Source organism: Chamaea fasciata, unplaced genomic scaffold (assembly GCF_029207755.1).
Source record: "Chamaea fasciata isolate MVZ Bird 193981 ecotype frontalis unplaced genomic scaffold, bChaFas1.0.hap1 SCAF_21, whole genome shotgun sequence".
Classification (NCBI taxonomy): Eukaryota; Metazoa; Chordata; class Aves; order Passeriformes; family Sylviidae; genus Chamaea; species Chamaea fasciata.
Window position 1 is genome coordinate 6228984 of NW_027094106.1, and position 24114 is coordinate 6253097.

The window sequence follows — 24114 nt, forward strand, 5'->3', positions numbered from 1 at the left end:
CATGTCCCCAGGAGCTTTGTGTCAGCAGATGCACAGGAAACACCTTTTTCCTACCCAAGGCTGGCTCAGCCAGGGGAGGGCTCCGGGTTGGAAGCTCCCCTTGGCCATGCAGGAATTAACTCCTCCATGCCCAGCACTGTGGGATCACCCTCCTGGAGCCCCTGCCCATCACAGCTGACTCACCAGAAGGGGCTCAGGAGAGAAACAAAGACTGATTTATTTCCAAATTAAAGGTAGAAAGTACCTGACCTGAGGCAACCGACTCGCCCCCATGAACACAAGGATTGTTCCAGTCTGCCAGGTCCCAGAGGTGGCAGAAGAGGTCCCAGTCCAAAACTGATTCACCCCATGCCTGAGAAGTGCAGGAGTGGCCCTGGTGGTGCCGACCCTGATGGCTCCCAGCCACGGGAGCACCTGGACACCCAGTGCAGTGTGCTCAGCCCCTCCCAGCCACGTGGAGAGCCCGGGACACCCCAACTGGACCTTCACACTGCAGGGAGTGGGGAGGTACAGACAGAAAGGGGTGAGGTAAAACAGCCCCACAGAGCAGGGTGGGGCAATGGAATCGTGGGCTGTGAGCAGAGGGGTTTGCAAAGAGCCACCGGTGGATGGGAAGATCCCTTTTGGGGTGTGAAGCAGGAGGAGGGTGCAGACCCCCACCATGCCGAGCTGCAAGCAGGGAGCAGTGGGGAGGGGGCACAGCTGTGAGGGACCTTCTGTGGGGATGCTGTGGGCACGGTCAAAGGGTGGCTGGTGGGCAGAGATGCCCAGAGGTGCTGAGCTGTCCCATGCCAGGCTGGCAGCCCACATCCAAGTGTCCCAGTGGGTTTGCAGGAATCTGCCCACGCTGTGGCTTTGCCACCACCATGGTGTGGATGAGTGCCAGGGCTGCCACGCTGCTTTCAAAGCTGCTGGAAGAAGAGGATCCAGGAAGTTCTGCTGTGAGGACAGATCCTGCTCCCGTTCCCGTGGGGTCAGAGTGGTGCCATGGCTCTGTCAGGGGAGCTGGAGCCTGCCTTGCTCTCTCCCTCTGGCTCCAGCTGCGTGTCCAGCGAGTCAATGATTTCCCAGGTTCCCGAGCAGCTGGATGTGGGGGGGTCTTTGCTGCTGCCCTGATACCACAGCCCAAAACTGCAGAGAGAGCAGATAAGGGCTGTGGGGGAGAAGAACCTCCCCAGGGAGGAATCCCAACCTCCCTCTGTGGCAGCAGGACACAGCCTGGCTGCGGGCCCTGGGAGCGTGCGACACCCAGGACAAGGCAGATCTCCCCAAAAAACAGCAACCCCTGTTTTGGCGGCATCCCTGCCAGCCCTGCACCAGCCTGCTGACTCTGTTCCCATCATATCTGAGTTCAACAGGTGCCAGGTCCCAGCCAAGCCCCAAACCTCTCCACTGGCAGAGCCTCCCATCCCTACCAGCACAGGAGCAAACTCACAAGCTCCTAATGTTGGATTCTGGAGGCTGAGCATCCACACAGTCTGTGCCATGACCTGGAAGCCAGGAGCCCTCCTCTTCATCGCTGCAGCACAAAGAAATGGGGGTAAACCTGCACTGAGCCACAGCAGCAAGTGCTGGAGCCACTCTGGAGTTTGTCCAGTGCTCTCAGTGCCAGCACCTCACCCGTTTTGTCACATGCACACAGGGACAAGTGGCATTTGGCCAGGCCATGCCTGACTGGTGACAGGGACACGCGAGTTGCAGCACAAAGCCCAGCCCCTGTGGCACAGCTATGCCAGAGCAACGTATCGACTGTAGACATCAAAGCTTTGATCTCAGGAAGGAGGAGGCAGCTCTGGGCTTGGGGAAGTTCCAATCCAGGGCATCACACACATGGAAACACTGGAGCAGGCCAGCCAGCACCCACCCTGCACGGGAGGATCCCAGCACCCAGCCTGACTCACCTGCTCGCCGACTCCTCCGTCGTTCCCAGCATCTTGGCCCTGATTTTTTTCCTCTGTTTTTTGATATTTGACTTCATTGCATCCAGGAAGAAGCTGGGAATTCTCTCCTCGTTCAGCAGCTCCCTGGCAAAAAGCAGCCAGCTAGTTAGCCAAGAGCCTGGGGAAGATTCTGCCCTGACTGTGGTGGGAACAGCCTCTGATGGGCCAGAGGTGGCTGCAGGGACAGGACTCACCTCTGGTAATAGGCCAGCTCCTCCTGCACCAGGAACAGGTTGGTCTTGAGCTCATTTCTCTCTTGCAGGATCTGCTGCAGCTCTTCCTTGGAGAAGCAGCAGTGAGCAGGGCTCCTGTCCCCATCCTGGTGCTGCGGCTCCTCTGGGGGTGACAGGGCTCCCTCCTGGAGAGGATGGAAAGAGTCAGCAGGCAAGCAGAGACCCCAAAACCCCCACCCAAAGGCTGGGTGCACACGCAGGCAAAAATGGAAAAGTCCCAGAAATGTCTCCATCCCAGCCAGCAACCACTGCTCATCACCACACGTGGCAAACTCCCTCATCCTCTGTGTCCCGTCTAGTTTTAACTCCTGTCACCTCATCTTGCTCCACCCATAAGAGCTTTTACAGAGAACGTGTTACCGGCATTGCAGACACCACACTGGTCAGTTTTCAGCTGTGGGGTTTCCTTGAGTCTGGGTGTGCCAAAAGCTCCACACCAGGCTGGAATGTGGGGTCAGTGCTGGTGGTGCCCAGCAGCAGCGAGGCCACAGCTCAGACTCACCACAGCAGGCTCTGGCTGCCGGCTCTCCAGGGCTGTCCTGCTCCTCCTGCTCGTTTCCCTTTGGCTTTGCAGCACGGCAGCCTCCAGGTCTGACTTCTGCTCCAGAGCACTCTTGAGCTGGGCCTGCACCACGGCCACCTTGTGCCGCAGCTCCTCGTTCATGGCCATGAAGCGATGGAGCTGTTCCTGCAGCTGCAGGGCCCAGGGCAGCCAAAGGTGAGGCAGTGTCCCCACCCAGGGACATCAGTGCCACCTGCCCCAGCAGGCTCAGCAGCTTTGACAGCCCTGGGGCAGGGGGGATATGACATGAAAGCAGGTCCCCGGGCCCTCGGCACACCACACCCCGGAGCTCCCACGCCCTCACCGCCTCCGTGTCCCGGCTCTTGCAGACGATCTCGTGGGCCTGGGCACGGAGCTCGTCCCTCTGCCTGTCCACCACCTCCTTCAGCCGCAGCATCACCTCCCGCTCCTTCCGTGCCGTGCTATCTGACACCAGACAGGGGTGCACAGGGCTGAGAGTCCCCAGGGACTGCCCCGGGCCCACAACACCGCAAAGTTCCTCAGTGCTTATGCAAAGTTCCTGATAATCTCGCAGTGGGAACAGTGGAAAGAAAGGAACTGAGAGTTTTAGACCATTCCTGACACATCCTTGTGTTGGCACAGCAGCCCACAACTTGTGCCTGCCTCCCCACCACCCTCCCGGGGGCTTCCGAGGTGCTCTGGAGGTTTGGGATCCCCGTGATCTGCAGAACAAGGTAATGCCTATGCTCCCTGCTAGGACAGGTCTCCAAGGTGAGGGGAAGGAGAGCAGCATTCCAGGCTCCAGAAGAACAGGTTCAGCCCTGCACCCAGCCTGCCACTCCACAGGGACACCCTGCGGCATCAGGGGACCCCAAACCTCCCGGGACACCCACCTTCCTGGGACTGGCTCTCCGCAAGCTGCCCCAGGAGCTGCCGGTTCTGCTCCTCCAGGCAGGCCAGGCGGCCGTGCAGGGCTCGCTCCCGGCGCTCGGCCTCCCACAGCCTCTGCTCCGGGTCCTGGGGACGGGGACAGCCGGGTCAGAGCCACCCCCGGGGGGTGGTGACAGCCGGGTGAGCCAGGCGTCAGCCAGGGCAGCGCTGTTCCAGTGCATGGTGACAGCCAGGTCAGGGGCTTCCCAGGGGATGGGGGACAGCGGGGTCAGTGCCACCACTCCGGAAGGGAGACAGCTGGGCCAGACAGGTCAGAGCCATCCCAAGGGACGGGGGCCAGCCGGGTCAGATCCATACCAGAGGACAGGGATAGCGAGATCAGAGCCATCCCAGGGGATGGGGGACAGCAGGGACAGCCACCCCCTGGGAGAACAGCCACCTCAGAGCCGTGCCAGGGGATGCAGGGCAGCGGGGTCAGAGCCATCCTCTGGGAAAAGGGAACAGCGGGGCCGGAGCCGCCCCACGGGGAGCGGGAATAGCAGAGTCGGAGCCGTCCCACAGAATGTCAGACACCGGTGTGAGCACCATCCCCCGGGAAAAGCGGACAGCGGGCTCCCCACGGCCACTCCTGCGGGACACGCGTGGCTCGGCGCCACGGCCGCAGCTCCCCGCTCACCTCCGCCTCCTGCGGCCCGCCCGGCGCTGCCGGCGCCTCCCCCTCGGCGCCCGGCGGGGCCACCAGCGCCTCCAGCAGCTCCAGCAGCCGCACCACGGGCGGCACCAGCCCGGCCACGGCGTCGGGCCCGAAGCGGGCGGAGAGGCGGCGCAGCTCGGCGCCCAGCGCTCCCGCCATGCGATAGACGTGCGGCGGCGCCAGCCGGCCCGGCGGCGTTCGCCACAGCGGCTCCGCCATCGTCCCGCCTAAGCTCCGCCCGGCCCGGCCCGGCACGGCCCGCCCCGTCCGGGGCCGCCCCCGAGGCGGGGAAAGCGCCCGCCATCCCGTTCGTACAAAATTTATTGAGGGAAAAGTGGGGAAAACAACAACGCGCGGGGTGAGGGGGGGCGAGCGGGGCACAGCGGAGGGGGGAACACACGAACACGCTGTTGAATATCAACAGTACTAAGAGGGGCGCGGGCAGGATTAGGCGTAGAGATCCTCGCGGTCGGCAGAGTAAACCTCCCCCTCCTGCAGCAGCGCGAAGTTGAGGAAGTGAGAGGGGCGATGGACCTCGTGGTAAAACTCCTTGGGGTTGGCGAGTTGCAGCTCGTACTTCATGTTGGGGTCGTGGCGGACACCTGGAAAAGAGGGAGCGTTACCCACCTGAGCACCCCTTCTGCCTCCTCCATCCTTCAGGAGCCTAACAAAGCCCTCTACCCTTCTACAACCATTTCCGTGCCAGGAGAGAGAGTTCTAAACCCACAAATTCATCCCTCTTTGGGTTCCACCCCTCAAGAGATTTACAGTCCTTTTATGCTAGTCCAGTGTTCCGTCACTCTCATTTCCTGACCCCTTCTCCAGCTGCCCGTGGTGTTCATGATACCAGGACCTCCCTACTGGGAACAGCTCCTCTCTTGCATTTTCCATTATCTCTTCTGCCTGACAGGGATTAATTATTCAGTGGTGATAGACCATGCACTACAATCCAGACAGAAATGGGATCTATTTTAACTCTCTAGCCACCAAAAACATCATTGAACTGACATCCCAGTGCTGGTACTAAGGAAAGCTCAGGGCACAGTGCTGAGAAATCCCTGCCAGCTGCTCTGAGGAAGCTTTGGAGTGGGTGAGGAGCTATTCCCTCCTCTCCCAGCTCCTGCCACTGCCTCCTTTCCCCTCGCCTCCCCAGGCCTGCTCACCCATGAAGTTGTAGTTCCAGGAGCCCTGTGCTGGGACCATGAAGAAGCCGAGGAAACGGTCGGACAGGAGCATCTGCACCCTCTCATAGTGGGAGGGGAGGTAACCCTTGGGGTTGTTCCCTTTGTCCGTGTTCTGCCGGCCCCACTCGTACCCGCTCGGGGTCAGTTTGTAGGCTGTCAGCGTGCAGGAGCCAGGGGTAAAACTGAAAAGGAGAAGACATGAGACAAGTTACACGCGGCTGGGGCAGAGGAGGGAAAGCAGGAATGAGCCAACACTCCCTTTCTGCCAATTTTATTTTGAGTACCCCAGCTCTGCAGCAACACTGCCCTCAGAGGGCCACCAGAAGCCTCCCTGCCCCTCACCTGCAGGTGATGATGATGGTCTTCTCCCCATCCCAGGAGGGGTTGTCAGCCATGACCTTGGCGTGGGTGGTGACATCCTGTGGTGAGAGCTGAGGGGACTCGTTTGGTTGGGTGTGAATCCATCCCAGAGGTTCCATTTCCTGACAAAAAGAGAGTGGTTTAGAGAAAAATCAAAACCATTTAAAATGAGACCACTTCAAGGCCTGGCAAAAAGGACACAGAGATCACAGGCTTCCCCCTCACCTGATCTCAAACAGGTTTGGCTTCAGACTGAATCCTTTCAGTCCTACAACTACAAAAGACCATGGGAAGCTGCTCCACCGTCTCAGGTCCTTGTTACTGACCTTCCACCCACCCTGGAAGCTGAACTGTAACTCACCTTGAGATACTCGTGCTGTGGCAGCTGCCCTGGGAGGTGCACGGTCTGGTGTGTCCCCCACTGGGGCACCATCACAATGCACCGGATCTCCTTCACCTGGGGGTTGTCTGGAGGGCTCACTCCATACAGGTAACCTGCAATCTAAGACACACACACCTGCCTTAGAAGGCCAGAAGAGATCTCTGTGTAACTGCGAGAGCGGGAACTCCTTAATTCCTGAGGAGACCATCAGAGGGATTCGCGTGGACAAACCACAGCAGGTTCCCAGTCTTTCACCACGAGTTCCCCCCTGGCGTGTTTGAGTGGGGCACAACTGTAACAAACTCCCTGCACACTCACCTGGGCCCGCAGGTCTGAGATGCAGATGAACTTCTTCAACACATTTTTGGGAAGAATGTAGGTGTAACCTGTCTCCTTTATGTCATCTGATGAGACATAGATGTGGTTTGTCCGCAGGTGGAGGTTGGCGGCAGAAATGGCTCTGTGAGGAGGAGACCACGATCAGAGGGTGCCCAGATCCCTCCCTGAGCATTCCAACCCTTTCCACCATCCTTGCCCGCCTTTCCTACCTGACCCTCCACTCAGTCTTGGAGGAGAAGGTCTGGGTTTCGTAGTTGCTGGTGGTGGAGGTGATGATTTCATCCCCGTGTTTGTTCACCGTGCGGGTCTGTGTGGCCGTCAGCTGCGACTGCTCCTTGGTTTGCTTCTCAATTTCTGCAATCTGCTGCCTCTGCTGAGATGGGGCAGAGATCTCCATGCCCAGGATGATGTCTCGGATCTCTGACTGGGTCAGGGATGCAACGTTCACGCTGGAAGAGAAAATTCACCCCAGTCAGGCATTTCAAAACACGTTCTGGAGCCTTCTCACCTTCAGGCACAAGCTCAGAACATCCACTATGAAAATATTAAATGCAACTTTTTAAACAAAAGAAGGGCCATGATCACATGATCCTCAGATCAAAGATTTGGTGCAGACATTTTTATCTGTCTTACCAGAAAGTTATTAATAATAACCAGATTTCCCTACAAGGCTGACAGTGCATTGACAAAGGCCCTTGGGCACAGCCTTTGGGGCAGGAAGGAAATCCTGACAGGATTATGGCTTACTTGTTCTTCTTGCCATAGTCAGCAAGGATGAGATCCTTTAGCTGCACCTCCACCTTGATCCACTCCTCATCAGTTAGGGTTGGCCAGATGTGGTGAGGCTCAGTGATGGTTGTCTTGTCTGGCTTCAGGATAACTTTGGCTCGATCGTTATTCACGTGCAGCGCCCGGAGAATCAGGATCAGACGGGAGAAGGCCTTGGAGATGAAAAAAAAAGATGCAGTTAGAAAGAAGAAAATTAAATATACAAGGCCCTGGTACAGCATTCCTCTGTTTGAGCACATGGGAACTGCCAGGGAAATCCATCTAAAGGAAAATCCAGGCAGATTCAGAGCCAAGTGCTCCCAAAGAAATCATCAGGGATATCTGAGGCCTTGGTTCCTGCCTCATTTATCAGCAGCAAAGCAAAATGCAGAAGACACATCTGTGCTTACTGTGTAGGAAGAGATGGTTTTCAGCCAGTCATCATAGAGATTGAAGAGAACCATCTGGGGCTCAGTGGCCTTCAGGATGAGATCACCAAACTTCTCCACTTTCAGACAGGCCTGGAAGGGTAGCTGCAACTCCGAGCCTTTGATCACAATATTGGGGAAATCCAGCAAGTGCACCTGGAGTTTATCAAGAGGAATTAGCTCACAACTCAGAACATCACAGCACACAGAAGTGTCCTATTATCTCCCACAGATTTTACACAGCCTCACAGAGCTGCATCCTTACCTCAAGTGGGTCCAGCATGCCCTTCCGTGTCACTATGATCTGCTTCGGCTGCTCCTCCACGGGAAGGGATCGGATCAAGGCAGCCACTTCTTCAGCAGTCTTCCACTTGGCCAGCTACAGAAAGACAGCAGGGTTAGAGAAATATCCCCTTGCTTTCCAGCAGCGTCTCCATGACCCTGAGGAACCGGGGCACGCAAGCCAAATTCTAAAAATACAACTGGAATTTATGGCTTGCTCCAGATCAGTGACAAGGCCCAGCAATTCCGCCTTACTGATCAGAGGGCAGTTCCCATTCCTGGAGCTCAGTTACTCTGGAGTGGCTCAGAAAAAAACCAGCTGGCTACTCCACCTCCCTGGATTTGCCACCTGAGTTTTCTCACTGCACTGGATGTACAGCCAAGTGCAGAGTGATTTGTGCAACAAGGAGCACAGCATTGATCCTCAAGCTCTGCTTGATGATGTGGGATCTTCACACCTCAGAGCCTCAAAACCCTTGCAGCAGCCAACACCTGTGCTCTTCCACTTTTATATCCCATGCTCCTGCCTGCCTGACCACTCGGACATTGGAGCTCCAAACCCGTTAAGAGGCAGGAAGATGAAGATCTTTGTGATGTTTTCTGCTCAAGGGAGTGTCCCAAGCAGTCAGAGCCCACCCCCAGGTCACACCCAAGGCACAGCCAGGCCCTACCTGTCCCAGACGTTTCTGTCCTGCCCACACAGATGTGTGGATGATCTTCAGGAAGAGCTGTCCAGTTCTGGGATTGAAGATGAAAATGGCTCCATTGATGGGCTTTGTGGTCAAATTCCCTTCAAAAGTCTGAGGAAACAAGTGAGAGTGAGAAGTGCAGGGAGATAAACGGAGCCCACCTACACCTTTTCACAAAAGCCAACTCTCTGTGTGCTTTGAAGAAGCTGTGTGAAAATTTAAGAGCTGCTCTGTGCACCATGCAAAAATCTGGGTCCATGTGTTGACTCCCAGATTTCCATCATGCATGGAAACCTCCACCCCATTCAGTCCTTTCCCTGAGACACTGCTCTGGCCTCACCTTGTGGATGGTGACTCTGTACACGTTGGTGTCATCCACAAACCAGATGATCTGGTTGGAGAAGAGCTCCCCATAGTTCTGGGAGGACAGGTAGGGTTCTGTGGGCTCTGAGGAGTAGAGCTGCAGCCCTTTGCGGATTCGTTCCCTCAACACATACAGGGCAGGGTTTGCTTTCATGATTTTGGCCATGGCCTGCTGGATCAGAGGTTTGCTCCCAGGGAACCAGTTCCCATAAGCACTGAAGAAGGAAACAAACAGAGGTTGTTACCATTAGACCTGAAGAGGCAACAGCCCCATATTCCATGCAGCAGACAGGCCCTCTTCTACCTGCTGAAAATACAACTTGTACTGCAGTGTGACTTCTGTAATGTCTCTGGGAGCTGGTCACCTATGGCTCTTCCCTAAACCCTCTCAGTGGGAAGCCACAGCACACACATGCAGCAGCCCCAGAAAAGCTGCACCTTCTCTAACAAACACACTGGAGAACTGACTTCTGACTTTCCCTTTAGGTTCCAGTGAGAAATAGCTGTCCCCACTTGTAGGGACTTTGAAACAAGGCCTGTCCTTCAGCTCCAACAACAGTCTGACAGAAATAGCCTAAGAAACCAATTATTAATGAACTGGGGGAACTGAACCACTACTATTTGGAGCAAAACTAGGCAACCTGAGATGCCTTATCACACTCACTGCACATCTCCAGCTTCTGCCTGAAACCCTCCTACCTGGAATACAACCCAGATTAGACACATACTGAGACAAGACCCACAAACTACCAATGCCAATCCTGGAAACGAAACCACAGAAGGTGCAGCTCTCACCTGTGCAAGTTGTAGGCCAGATCGATGGCAATGAGCACCCCAGTGGGAGAGGGGTAGATGCTCATGTTGTCTGTGGTGTAGTCCAGGAACTTGGCCCTGGCGTAGCGCTCAATGTCATGGGAGTCGTAGTCGCCCCAGCGCAGCTGGATGTCAATCCAGTACTTCTGGGTGGTGGTGCTGTCCATCACATCCCTGAGGAGAAAGCAAGCCACCACCAGTTCATCTTGCACAAAACCCCCCTGTAGTTAACTGTCACCAAGGATGGACACTGCAGCCAGCTCATATCCACGTTCCACCCTGGGAAAGGGACTCTACTGTTCTCATCGCACAGCAGTGAACGCAGAGGCTGTTGAAAGGTTTAAACAAAGCAGCAGTGAGTCCACTGCTGTGTAGTCACGAGGGTCATCTGCCCCAGGGACTGTCTGGTGAGGATTCAGCGAGAATTCACTCCAGATTCTGGCCCTGGGCCAGCTCAGCTTTGTGGGGTTTCCAGAAGAACCTTCAACAGCTCAGAGAAAAGTTCACCCAGAGGAGAGAACAGGAGCAAAGGCAGTGTTGGTGTTTTGCAGAAGGCAGTGCCAGGAGGTGCTGCAACCACCTACCCAAGCAAGCCCTGTGCTTTGCTGGACACAATCTCCAGTGTCCCCCAGATGCCCAAGGGACAAGAGGCTCTAGATGACAGGCTCAGCAGCTCTGCTCTGCAGGGAGACCGAGGAGAGGGAAAAGGGAAACTCACTTGGAATCTGCCAGCAAGGATGGACGTGACACATTCCACTTGTAGGAAGCAAAGAGAAGGATATCTGCACATGAGGAATTCATCTTGTAGGACTTCCTGGGATGGATTGTCTCTTTCTGCACTGTCTCAATCTCCAGAGCATCCAGCTCTTGATCAAACACCTGGGGAAAAGGCAGTCAAAGATGAGATATGTTCAAGCAACCCAGATAAGGAATCTATCCTCAACACCACAGGCCAGAAAATCCCATTTTCGATTTCTTCCCTTCCTTTGTCAAATTGCTGGAGGAAGACTGTTCCTGCTCCAAAAGGGCACAGAAACAAACCAAGCCAACGCTGCTCACCTGACACAAATCCATGACAATGCTCTCGTGGATCTTCTGCCACAAGTGAGCTCGGAAAATCTGGATGAGGGAAATCTTCAGCGTGGGGATTTTGCCATGCATGAAGATCCCTGTCAGATCCAGCTGCACCTGGAAGCCAACATACACCTGCAAAGGAAAAGCAGCTGTGAGAACACACAACAGCACAACTGAGGAAATTTTTAAAAAGAGCACCTTCTGTTAAGGAGATTTAGTACCTCTGTAAGAGATGTTCTGAGAATTAATTGGATCAATTAACTGCTCACATTTCAGTGGAGAAGTGGTGTCTGCTCCTAGAGGGACAAGCACCAGGTACTTACATTGGCCCTGTTAATGGTAGGAGACCACCAGAGAGTGAACCTTCTGTTTGGAATTTGGTTCAAACCCGATCTCTGGGCATTTGTCAGCTTCTTCCATTTCATGGACTCCTCAAAGCCACTGGCCTTCTCCCTAGAAAGGGCAGACCATCAACTGCATTAGATTCAATTGAATGAGATGTCCCTCATCTCTGCTGCTATGTGTCACTTATAGCAGAGACAGGGATCAGCCACGAGCTGGGAGGGTTGTTTCATGCAAAGAAATTTCCATGGATCGGCAAGAAGTTCAGCTGTAGCCCCCTCCCAGATGCCCTTACAACTGAAAACCAGCAGAAACTCAACAGAATCAGCAGAGCCTGAGCCCTGAGCCCACATCAAAGTTCCTCTTACCAGAAGAGACCCTCCCACGTGGGGAAGTAGGTGCCCTTGAAGAGCGTGTGCTCCAGGATCCCTTCCACCCCGCCCAGAGCCTGGATCATGTCCGTGCGGTAATTGTTCAGGTTCCAGAGTTTGCCATCGTGGCGCTGGTGTGTCCACCAGAACGGGTTCTGCTTCAGCACCTGGAGACAACAGCCGGCAGGTCACTCACCTGGCTGCACTCATTGTAGGAACCAACATCACGATGATGGTCAGTGAACAGGTAAAAAGCCTCATGCTCTCATTGCTGGAGGACACAGCTCATCTACAACACGAGTTCTGTCAGGACTACTCTGCGATTCACACTGGGTGGAACCTCAGGTGGTATTTTTATCTTTCAGGGACTGGCCCTCTACAGAGCTGTCATTAAAGGCTTTAAATAACGAATCATTCCACTGTTACTAAAACTTAGTATTTTGGAATGCTTGTTTCGGGATAATTATTTTTCTGTTTCCAGAACTTGGTTCTGTAATATGCAATTGTGTTTACTGTGGTTTTCTCTGATACGCTGCAGTCTATACAAATGCTTTCAAAAGGGGATAGCTACCAAACTTGGAACTAAATTCTGGAGCATTTGGTTCCAAACAGCCTCCACCAGTCCCAACACAAGTCTGTAAAGTCTTTCCGAAGCAGAGAGACAGAAGTGCACGTGCAATAATGCAAGGTAAAAGAACTTTGTGTGGAATAGGTATCTGAACTTCATTTTCAGGTGAAGCGAAATTCCCTGTCCATACCTGATACTGTTTGAAGTCAGTCCTGACTCTCCATCCTTTGTCATAAGCCAGTGTATGCCGGTCCTTCTGGAAAAGGGTGTTAATCCGAGGGATTCCCCTGTCCCACGAGTCCTCCAGATCCTCCAGTGTCAGACGCCTGAAGAAAAAAAAACCCCACACTTTGTTACCTCTCAAGTTACAGCAATGCATTAATGAGTAGTTCAGCTGATGAGATCACAGACGTGACACCAAACTCAGGGCTCTGGCAGGGGACACTAAAATGCCAAACCTCCTTGAGAGGCAAGGGAACAGCACTGCAGGTACCACAGGGCCAGCAAGGTCTCCAAAATCCCCAGACAACATAAAACTTCCCTCTGCTGCCTGTCCTCCCACACATGGACACACACCTGTTCTGGGCTATAGCCTCCTGTCGTTTCAGGGCATACTCTGCCCACACCCTCTGAGAGTCAATGAATTCACTCTCCCATGGCTGGATGTAACGATACAGATTTGGGATGAGCTGGTCCTCCTCATGACTCATTCCTGAGCGGAAGTGAGTGATGCCAACATCTGTCTGCTTGGACCACCTGGAGCAAAGACACAAGAATGAGGTAGGAGGAACTGGGACTTCCCTTATCTGCTGTAAAGGCAACACAGCTCTGTACAATGGCATGGTTTAGCACTCATGCAATATTTTTAGGGGAAAGAGCATCTAAGAGAACACTCAAGGAATTAGAACAGCACAACTCACCTCAGGTCAGACTGAGGGATGAGAACGTGGCCCATGGAGAGCATGCCCAGCCCCCCCAGCTCCTTAGGGGTGTAGAACACCACAGGAGGAAAACGGCTGGGCATTTTGGAATTCAGGCCGATCTTGATCCGAGTCTGGATTTTATTCTCACACTTCACCAGCAAATCCAGCAGCTCCTGAGTATTTACAACAGCTTCCCGGAAATAAGTCATCAAGCCAATCAGAGCTGTGTTCCACTTATTGACAATCTAGATAGGAAAGAAAAGGATCAGCTCCTGGCTCATTCCCCAAGAATCCGCAGAAAGCTGGCATAGATCTCCCTTCCCACTTACCTTAGTGAAGGTTGTGGAGCCAGAGGCCATGAGGATCTGCCTCACTCTGTTGTGAAACCTCTGCATGGACTCATCATCCACACGCAGGAAGCACTGAGCCGTGCGCTCCTTGGTGACCTAGAGAGCACAGACACATCAGTTCCCTCCTGGGAGCCCCTCTCCTGTTGCAGTGCATCCTCACACCCAAGTGGATGTTTCCAAATAAGAGAAAAGGTTCCAATTTCACCTCAAGACTTTTAAGGAAGAAAAACTACAATCTTCCATGCCCTTCTTACTGTGATTGGGGTCAGGGGCACCTGTTGGGTCTTTGGAATGTTTCTCAAAACCTGTGGCTGTTTCTATTGGGCAGCAAGCCAAATTATTCCTCCTTGATGGTTTTGTATTTAAGAACGAGCACAAAGCCGCTCAGTGCTTTTTGGGGTGTCTTAGCAGGTGCTGGAGGTTTCTCTGCACCATGCCTGACTTCTTGTTTTGTTTTGTATAGTCTGTTATTTTCTGTTTTTATTAAAACTTTTTGCTGTTCAAAATGTACCCAATGAGCCGTCTTGCAATTATTCTAAGCCATCTCTGGGAAGTTGCTGGTTAACCCCAAAGACTTGATACAACTGCATGGGGCTCAAAAACACTCTGGCCTCATTTAAGATCGTATCACTCTCCAACAGATGGAAATCCCACCGAGGGATTGCTCTCCCAGCCCACCTCGTTCTGCAGGTTCCAGACCCCGTCCTTGTGTGTGAACTCCTCGTAGCTGGTGCGGCACTTGGGCAGGATGCGGCACTCGAAGCCGCACATGTTGAACAGCAGGTTCGGGTTGTCCTTGCTGTACACGGACACGAAGCTGTTCTCCCACTGCACCGTGGTCACCGAGCGGGGCAAACGGTTCTTGATATCCCAGAATACAGCACGGCCACTGCAAAACAGGATGTGCACAGTGACGCATCATACTTGCCCAAATAACAACTGGGCAACAACTAATTTTTCAGGATTACAGCACAGACCCCTCACTTCTCATCCTGAGCACCTGTCAGTCTCCAACAGTTATTTATCACTGATTTTCCCCCTTTTCCTGCCATTTCTTTCCCAGCTGCAGCACTTACAGGTTCACGTCGTGCTTCATGAGGCGCATGCGAGCGTCCCGAGGCCAGCACTTCTTGTTGTTGTAGCCCACAATGTTCTCGTTGTTGGGGTCTGGGTGCTCTGTCAGGTACCTCTGGATCAGGTCTCTTGCCTCGTCAGCTGTGAACCTGGAAATGCACAGAAAAGGATCTGGAATTGCATAGTCGACTTACCACCACCAGTCTGGCCAGACAGATAAGGATTTAATCAGGAAAAGCTGTTTGTCAGCCTGTTTGAAGGTAATTATCCCATTTTTGCGTTCTCCCAATGAACGAGGGAATTTCATTAGCACAGAGCAACTCAAGGTTTGGGTTATCTTTCCATGAAGAGACAGAAAGGGCTTGTTTTACCAGTCTCTAATTTACCAAATCCCTAACAATTTTGTATTTCTATTGGTCATTTGTGTTTCTTGACATTTGTTGTGTTTCTGTTGGTCCAGTGAAGCTGCAGAAAAGCAAACTGAGAAAGCCAAGACGAGGCATGTGGGCATCCAGTTATCCAGGGAAGTCTGCCAATTCAAATATTCCTGATCTTCAACAGCAAAGGGAACAAAAAGCCAGGAGCAGGAGCATCCTAATTCTCCCTTTCCTTTGTGTTTACCTGAGGAAAGCAGGGCCCCAGGGATCTCACCTGAAGAAGATGTGAATCCTGTCAATGTATCTGCAGAAGAGGCGAATGGGATGGGCCACCTCCGTGGCAATGTCCTGGAAGCTGAGGAAGTCATTTGGCATCTGGGGAGGCCCAGCCATCTCACTGGCCCTGTGCAGGCCCAGCACCAGCAGGTCCATCACAAGCCCATAGTACTGGACAATGAAGGAAGCAAACTGCAGCCCACGAATAATCCCGTAGGAGTTTGTGTGATTCATGTCCTGAGGAGATGAAGGGGAATTGTGAGAAAACACATCCCAACACATCAGAACCCTTTCACTTGAGCAGCTCTTCCTCAGCAGGACCCAGAAGGGTTTTTTTACTCCCTCATCACTTTTCTTTGGCAAGTCCTGTGTTCCTTCTTTGCCACGGGTCCAAAACCTCCTCCCTGGTGGGTCCCTTTTACCACAAACCCCCTTTCCTGCCAACAACCATCACCTTGTAGTTGATCACCACGTTGTTCTTGGCTGTCATGTAGTCAGCAATGTTGTGATCAACGATGAGACGCAGCAGCCTGTTGAGCAAGGTCAGGTCAATCTTCTCATACATCTTCTCAAACCGAGATTCCAGCATCACGTTGCATTCCCCTTCGCTTGTTTCCCAAACATCCTGCAGGTTATTAATGCCTGAGGAAACAAACAGTGTTGTGTTACCTGACACAGCAGAGCACAGAAGCAGCCACTGGGCACAGGAACTCAACGTAAGTCCTGCAATGCCTGATTTTTCAGACTCTGGATCTTCCAGTCTATCCAAAAATGGGAGGAAAACTACGTAATCAACCATAAATGCTGTGCAGGTTGTCCTCCTCTAGTATATACACATGTATTAACCTACAAAAAACATCCCTGACTTTAATTATTGACTGCAAATTACAAACCCAAAATTCAGCTCCTAAGGGGACTTCTAGGACACGAGTTCCCCCATAGGAAAAATCACTTTTGCATGGAATCCAAGGGCCCACTGACCTTGGCACCACTTGTACACCAGCAGTGGGGGTGGTTCAGTGTCAGCGGGTTTGATCCAAGGAGGGAAAAGTCTTCGTTTATCAGCCTCATACCACAAGTACTGATCCAAATAAGCATCTGTGATCTTCTCCAGGGGCTCAACATCATAAACAGGGACCAAGTGGCTGTAGAGATCCATGAACTCAATTCCCACCTTAAAAAAATAAAAGGGGGGAAAAACTGAGGCTGGTAGTTGAGAGAAAACACAAAGATTTTGTGCCTGTCAGCTTTTGAATGCAGCATAACATGGCTGGGCTTTCACCCACCTCCTTGAAGGCTCTCTGAGTCAACAGATGTCGCTTGATTCTGGACAGAGCTTCATGGGGATTATCGTAAGCCTGCTCAATCAAGCCCAGCTCCTCTCTCTGTGACTGATTCAGGCGTGATTTCACACTGAAAACAAGAGAGAACAGCTCAGCACCTGCATATGAACAGCCTAATGGCCATTGCATTAAACTGATGAATGATAATGTTCAACCTGTAAATCCTCACAATCCACATGCCCAAACTTACAAGCATGGCAGAAAGAACTCCCAGATATATTGGAAGTACCAAAACCAAGAGCTTTACCAGTCCACCAGGGTAAATTTTACACCATACTTCATCACAGGAATAATGGATAACAAAACAGAAGCCTTTCTCAGTGACCCTGAAGATCAAGATCATTTCCCACTGCTTACCTGTAAGCTTCCTTCAGCCTCTCCAGGGCTAAGATCAGCAGCTTGGTGTCATGCTTGTAGGACAGTGGGGGGAAGGGAATGGGGGAGAACCTCCTGCTCTCCAGCCAGTGCACTGTGGTTGTGTACACAGCAACGGCCTCTTCTGCAGTGATGTAAGGCCCATCCTGCAGAACCACACCACCAGAACCAATCAATGAAAGCTTCTCTATGAAAACAGCATTATTTGGGCAATTTCAGGGAGGACAAAAGTACCTTCAGGTAATTATGCTGCCGTTCCTGCTCAGCTTTCAGGTAGAGTCTGGTCAGCCTGCCCAGGTTCTTCTTACAGACGGTTTTGTCAACAGTGGCTCCGCGGCGGATGCGCTCCCGGTTGTAGTGAGCTGTGTTTGTCCACCAGTCAGCTTTGGCCTTCACGTACCTCAGGATCATGTTCTCAATAGGAGTTGGCAGCCCTGGCACCTGGGGAGGGACAAGAACGTGAGGGAAGCAGGAGTGGGAACCTTCCAAGAGCAGCTCCACATGTGTGATGTTAGAACTGAACCCAAAGGCCAAGCCAGAGATTTACCTTCCAGGGAATATTGGCCTTCCAGCACCGCCAAGCCTCGCTCAGGTGCTGCAGGATGGTTCTGGCTTTGTTCTGCTTGATCCCTTCTGGCATCATGTCCAGGATGTCGTGCATCACAGCTGCCCTCAGCTCCAGGTCAAAGTGAGACTCCACGCGCTGCTTCGTGACAGTCTTTGCGACACCCTTCGAGTGACGGCCTGGAAAGAGCAAAGTCCTTCAGGAATTCTGACACCACCAGGCAGTGATTCTCCTTCCTGATTCAGGAGTGCATGGAGGTGCAGGATGTCTGGAAAAATTACACTGCCGGGAGTCTGGAGTAGATGATTAGGTGGCTATGGAGCAGGAAATCCCACTTCCATTTAGAATCTGTTCTGGGGGCACAGATCTTGGAAGAGCTCTAAACTTGTCAATGGAGCATGGGTGAAGACCAGTAGTGTGAACAGAAAACTGGCTGGCAAGCAAACAGTATTAATCTTTACCACACACTCCTCCCATGTGCTGGATTTACAGGGTGCTGACCTTCAAACTGCCTGGCCAGCAGATTCCCCAGCCAGCGTTCCAGCAGCGGGGTGATGCCCCTCATGAAGAACAGCCACACTCTCCAGCCTGGAGCCCAGAAACCACAGCCAGGACCTTTGCCCACAGGCCCCTGGAAGAACACAGACATGGTAAGAGCAGGTCATTCACTGACATTTCAGAATCCCTCCCTTGTTCCTCAGTTTACATGGGATCAGTATCATGTGGAAAGGTGGAACTTACCGTGTTAAACCTGTAGTAGATGAGATGTTTCAGGTCTTTGCACATTCGGATTTGCCTCATCAGTTTGTACTTGTACCGGTACATCCCTGTGAGCTGACCCACGTGGGCAAAGATGTACTGCAGGCCATCTGCCAGCTGAGACATGGAACAGTCAGGGATAACAATCAACACCTCAGACATCACCTCCAGCAGCCACGTTTATTGGACAGAGTGTATCAGGCCACACAAAGCTTCCAACACTGGCTCAGACAATGATCAGTTCTTATAAACTAATATAAAAGGAGAATTTCAAACAGTGCTGCGTATTTTCATTGTTTCCCCTCTTCACTGTAACACTGCAACATTCAGCCACTTTGTACATCCCACAGAAGCTATTTCCCATATAAAATATTCCAATTCTCCTCTCAACTTCTTCTCACCACATCTAAAAACAAAAAACAAAAAGCCTACCTGAAATGCATCCACATTTCCCAGTCTGTACTGGACGTGGCTGTCCACCACCAGCTTAGTCAGCCGCAGGACCTCTCGGCACAGATGGAAGGCGTTCCCAAAACGGGATTTTTTTCTTTCCTGAGTAAGACAAAACAGTCAGAATTCATGTAACAATAACACAGAAGAGTGAAACAACTCCAACTTGGTCAACAACTGAAGCACTGTGGCCTCTCTTTCCTCACTGGCTACACAATGACCTACACGTAAACTCTGCTCTTGTGTACAACAGCACACGGACTGATATACCTTTGTGGTGAGGGTCTTCACAGGCTTCAGGTTGAAGTTGTAATCCAAGTGAAGGTAATTCAGGTTCTTTCTGTGGATCAGCAAGTTCAGCATGTTGTAGCCCTGGCGACACACTTGCAGGCCAACTTCCACCCAGTCCAGCTTGGTCGACTGGAAAAACTTGGTAGCCTTGAAGGAGCGGAACAGGTACCTGGAGAGAGCAGAGACCACAGTCAGCTCAATCCCCTACAGAGATCAGCAGCTGCCCACTGAACAGAGTCCACTCACCTCTTCTTCTGGGCCTTGGGAGGTCTGTGTTTGAGTGCATTCAGGACATAGTACTTCAGGAGCTTCTGGTAGGAGACTCTCACCTTGACCGGCTGTCCTGCTGGGCAGTGCTCACGGTACCTGTGGATAAATCACACTCCAAAGCTTCAGCTAACTCACACTCCTTAGAGGGAAGTCTCCAGAAACTCTCCTAAAATCTCTAGAAACCAGTCACCATAATGTCTTTAATACATTTTCATTATAACAAGGTGCTAATTTCATGATCACTGCCTCAGCCCTTCCCCCAGGACAGAACTCACCAGTTCTTGACCAGTGGGATGTCAAGAGCTCTCCGGGTCCTGCCAGACCTCAAATTGAAGGGTCGTGGGGCCCACAGCAAGGCAATGCCATTGGCTGTGTTATCAGTGTAGAGAGGGGTATCCTTCAGGAAAGGCTCCACAAACTCTGGCAACTCAAACTCCTCATCATCATCAGGCAGTGGTTCCTGGCTCTGAAATACAGAAGCACCACACAAGGTGTTTCCTGGTTGCTTCAGCTCAGCTTCTGAGTAAAGCAAATTAAAAACCACCTCTTTGCTCTCATGGAAGAAGTGTGGCTGTACTGAGCATGAGAGAAGCAAAAAGCAATCAACAAGGCAAACTGTGGCTACCAGACCCTGAGTTAAGTGTTATGGAGGCAACTCTAGGGAGATGTCAGCTCCATTAATACACCAAAGGCAAACAGAAAGATAAATAATCTGTCAGAAGACTCTAACACAATTAATTAGACATCGGGCTTTATCCTACAGAAACCAAAGGACACAACTTTGTGCAACTCCAGAAGCAGAAGAAGACTAAAATGACAACTGGCTTTTTTTTTGGTCAAACGGCTGGTGCCTTCTCCTGAAATATCTATGTCTTTGTGCTGCTATCAGAAACAAAGAACTAAAGCCCCCTACTTCCACACAGAGGGTTTATCACAGTAAACCCAGTGACTCACCTTGACAGAATGTCTGTGTGAAATGGGGTTGATCAGAGGATCAAAGTAAAAAGCTGGGAGATCAGGATCTTCTGTTTTAATGAAAACAACATTTGGAGTATGATACCTGCAACAAAATACATGCATTAGAGCCTCTGACAGCCTTTCCCTCCTCTCCTGGCTCTGGAGGCCACTGCACTTACCAGGTGAGGTGGACATGGTGTGGCAGGTTGTTGTACAGGTACGGGAAAGCGATTTTGTACTCTGTCCTGATGGGCTGCCTGATAATGATTTTGTTGATGTCATTAAATTCATTCCAGTCTTCATCCCTTAAAATGAGACAGGAAACTGTTATGCCGGCATTCAGGGTGAGAGAGACAAACATCAGTGACTGCAAGCATGCTATTAGCATGATAGCCTATATAACCACCTATCTCTCTCCTAAACCAAACACTTACTGAAGATTGATGTCTCTGACGAGGGGCTCAAACTTGGGACCACCAGGAATGGCCATGTTGAGTGCCTTGGAGGTGAAGAAGGCTTTCAGGTCAAACAGATAGAAGTAGTTGTCATCCACCAGGTCAGTAAGCAGCTGGTTGGCCAGGCGGTACAGGGTGGACATCATGGGCAGGGTGAACTGCCAGCGCTGGTACGTGGAGCCGTTGACATACCTGGGAAAGCAGGGCATGGACACTCCAGACACAGCCACAGCACAGCCAAAGCACCACAACAACCAAACACCTCCTGCCGCCCATCCTTCACCAAGGAAAAGTAACACATGGGTGTCTCTAGGCTGAAGAAAAGGCTGCAGCACTGTTAGAGACCACTCTGGACTCTTCCTGCCTAGAAAATGCTGGCTGCTCCAGTACATCTCCTTCTCTGTGTCCAAACTGACACAGAGTATCTGTGCACCTTTAGCAAATAATCAGTTTCAAATTTCAGCTAGACAATGCAGGCTGTCAGCTCAACAGCATGGTCAGAAACATCACTTTTAGAAGGTAAGTGGGTAACAGGCCTCCTGGATAGAGGCCTTGCTGGATGCTGACTCATAGAATCCCAGAATGGTTTGGGTTGGAAGGAACCGTAAAGCTCATCTTGTTCCAACCCTTCCACCTTCCACTATCCCAGGTTGCTCCATCCAACCTAGCTTTGATCACTTCCAAAGATGGGGCAGCCACAGGTTCTCTGAGCAACCTGCAAGCCAAAGATGCAGATTTCCAACACTCAGGTTTTCCCTCCCACCTTTGAGGGAAGGTTTTTCTCTCCCCACCAACATCACACAAAGGCTGCACACTGCTCTGCACAGGTAATTCATGCACTGTTTGTTTTTTCCCTCTCCCACTGAATTGTGCTACCACAGCCACGTACTTCCTGTTGTCCTTCAGAGGCTGGTGGTCATAGAACCAGTCCAGCACAGGGGCATCCTCCTCTGGATCCAACTCCAGTTGAATGGCTTCCAGGGGCTCCACATCCAGGATGTTATCAGCATAATCCAGAGGGGGTTCTTCATCATCAAACGGGGGGAATCTCATCCTCTTGAAGTGACGCCTGTCTCTCTTCTCCCGCCTCATCATAATCCACATGGAGCTGCAGGAAATCGGGGGAAGGTTAAAACCAGGGGGATCTTATGGTGGATGCAAAAAGGGTTTTCTCCAGGTGGATGATGCAGAAGGCACCTACCCCCACTGGGCAATGTAGACAGGCTCGATGACCCAGGGGATCTCGTTGACAAAGGAGATGGCGCCAGTGATGTGATACAGGACGGGAACATCCCGGATCTGCTCCCAGGGCATGGGCATGTTCTCCAGGAGCTTCAGCACAGCATGGGGCATGTACTTCAGAGCTCTGCAATCACAAACCAAGGAAAACCACGCTGGAGTGGATCTCAAGGACAGCCAACCACCTGCCACAAGCTCAACAACCTCCCAGTTTTCCCTCCTGCGAGCTGCTCATTGGACCCATTCTAAAGCAAATCCATGAATTTCCCACTCTGCCTTCGTACTATCAAAAGGTTTTCTACTGATTCGACTTTCAAGAATGTTGCAAACAAAATTGAAGTTTTTAACTGGGTTTCTGAAGTTTTTATGGGCAATGGTAAGTTACTGCAGCAGAGCACGACGTGCACTGGACAGCTCTCTACACCAAATAGCTAAGAAGCACTCAGGATGCTTTTCAATCTTGCAAAAAACACTTCATACTCCCCCCAGCTTCTTTTAAGACACTGTGTTATGCAAGGTAATGTTTTTTCTCATGAATTCAAAGCAACAATTCCCTCTGCTGATGCTCTCTTGCACTGATACCTCACAGCAACAGGCTGAGCTACAACTGACACAGAAAGCCCTTTGGAGAAGGGGCTCTCCCTTCTATGATGCATTATCCAGGCGAATGGTTTTTCTCATAAATTCAAAGCACCAACTCCTTTTGCTGATCCTTCCTTGCACTGATGCCCCAGGGCATCCTCACCGAGCTACAACGGACAGGAAGAACCCTTTGGAGAAGGATCTCTCCCTTCAACAATTCTCAAGGCAGCAGCGGCGGATGCCCCGAGCTCCCCCTCTGTCACACACCGGGCATCCCTTACCCCAGGTAGACGCGCTTGTCGTGCCGGAACTTCCTATTGGTCATGTCGCCGTGGTCGCGGATGATTTTGCGGACATGCTCGGGGGGCATGTCCTCCTTCTGCGCGTCCACGAAGCCGAATTTCCTCTTCTCCGCATAGCGCTTGGCCTGCAGCTGCTGCCACTTGCGGGCTGCGGGGACACAGAGGCGGCGGGTCAGGCCTTGTCCCCCCGCGGAGGATCCGGGGTGCCGGGGCCATACCCACCTTTCTCCTGCAGCTTCTCCTCGGACATGTAGTCGGGCAGCGGCGCCAGCGGGTTGGGCACCGGGGCGCAGCCGCCGCGGTACGGGAACACGGCGGCCATGGCGACGCACCTGCGGAGAGGGTGGAGAGGGGCTAAGGGCGAGGTACGGGACAACGACGAGGACGCCGCCGGTCGCTCCCCCGTCACTCCCGCCCGCCCCGGGCCCACCCCGGAGCCGCCGCTCCCCGTGGGCCCTCACCAGCAGCCGCGACCACCGCGCTCCGCCACCACAATGGCGGCCCCGCGCCGCCGCTACCGCGCCTGCGAGACCCGGATGTGGGCGGGACTCGCAGCACGGGCTATCCAGTCAGCTTCCAGGAAGTCTGACAGACAGCAAGTATATTCTATCAGAGCGCGGGGCGGAGCGGGGGCGGACTGAGGGCGGAAGAGGGGAGGAAGTTGTGTCTGGCGCTCACGTCCGGTGTGGCGTCCCGCTTTCCCCGGTCCCGCCCTTCGCTGCTTCCGATTGGCGGAGAGGGGCGGCGGGGACGGCGCGGCACCGCCTCTGATTGGACAGCGCCTGGCGCAGCTCACTCCTCGCTGCTGTAGGGGGCGCCCCGGCTGGGTCGTGCGCCCCCTCCCTCACGAAGGGTGGTAGGGGCGGGGGGAGCGCTCCGGGGACAGCCTGGCCGCGTCCCGGACATATCCCGGGGATGTCGCCTGTGGAGCAGCGCGGGGACATCCCCCACCGGGCCTGGACGTCCCCTCAGTGGGGCTGAGCCCAACTCAGCCAGCCCCCATGCCCCAGGCGGGCAGTGGGATGCTACGCCCCAGTGATGCCTCACCCCCAGCGCTGCCCCCATGGCCGCACTGTGGCCCCGAATCCCCCAGCAAGTAGCCACCCACCTCGTTCCCCCCTTCCTGCCTCTCTTCAGGAGCACAGGTGCCCCCCAACCCTCAGTGCTTGCCCCGCATCTGTGAAGACGTGAGGTGCAGCTCACTGTGCATGGGTTCAATGTGTTGTCAGGGCCACGCAGCAGGCGGGCAGGCTCTTCCCTTAGGGTTTTGCCAGGGTAGGGG

The 24114-nt window shown here is 52.9% G+C and overlaps 2 protein-coding genes across 2 annotated transcripts; both read right to left on the minus strand.

Annotated features, from left to right (window-relative positions):
• Positions 1-193: 193 nt before the first annotated feature.
• RILP (Rab interacting lysosomal protein) lies at positions 194-4513 on the minus strand. Its single transcript, XM_066202141.1, has 8 exons — positions 4264-4513; positions 3590-3713; positions 3040-3161; positions 2676-2867; positions 2135-2298; positions 1902-2024; positions 1436-1519; positions 194-1131 (listed from the first exon to the last, which is right to left on the minus strand). Exons 1-8 carry the CDS (start codon positions 4498-4500, stop codon positions 975-977), a joined length of 1203 nt encoding a protein of 400 aa, XP_066058238.1. The 5' UTR covers positions 4501-4513; the 3' UTR covers positions 194-974.
• A 71-nt stretch (positions 4514-4584) lies between these two features.
• PRPF8 (pre-mRNA processing factor 8) lies at positions 4585-23343 on the minus strand. The gene is made up of 43 exons (XM_066202139.1): positions 23294-23343; positions 23055-23164; positions 22812-22980; positions 21911-22075; positions 21599-21817; positions 20689-20901; positions 20434-20559; positions 20252-20357; positions 19573-19763; positions 19274-19393; positions 19007-19196; positions 18719-18838; positions 18269-18403; positions 18029-18158; positions 17510-17706; positions 17197-17403; positions 16945-17108; positions 16531-16657; positions 16226-16418; positions 15699-15886; positions 15243-15481; positions 14594-14740; positions 14196-14406; positions 13497-13613; positions 13165-13412; positions 12821-13000; positions 12435-12570; positions 11674-11843; positions 11287-11416; positions 10949-11095; positions 10608-10768; positions 9872-10063; positions 9054-9291; positions 8696-8824; positions 8008-8121; positions 7725-7898; positions 7294-7487; positions 6756-6995; positions 6526-6667; positions 6187-6327; positions 5808-5947; positions 5445-5647; positions 4585-4883 (listed from the first exon to the last, which is right to left on the minus strand). Exons 2-43 carry the CDS (start codon positions 23152-23154, stop codon positions 4729-4731), a joined length of 7008 nt encoding a protein of 2335 aa, XP_066058236.1. The 5' UTR covers positions 23155-23164; positions 23294-23343; the 3' UTR covers positions 4585-4728.
• Positions 23344-24114: the final 771 nt, after the last annotated feature.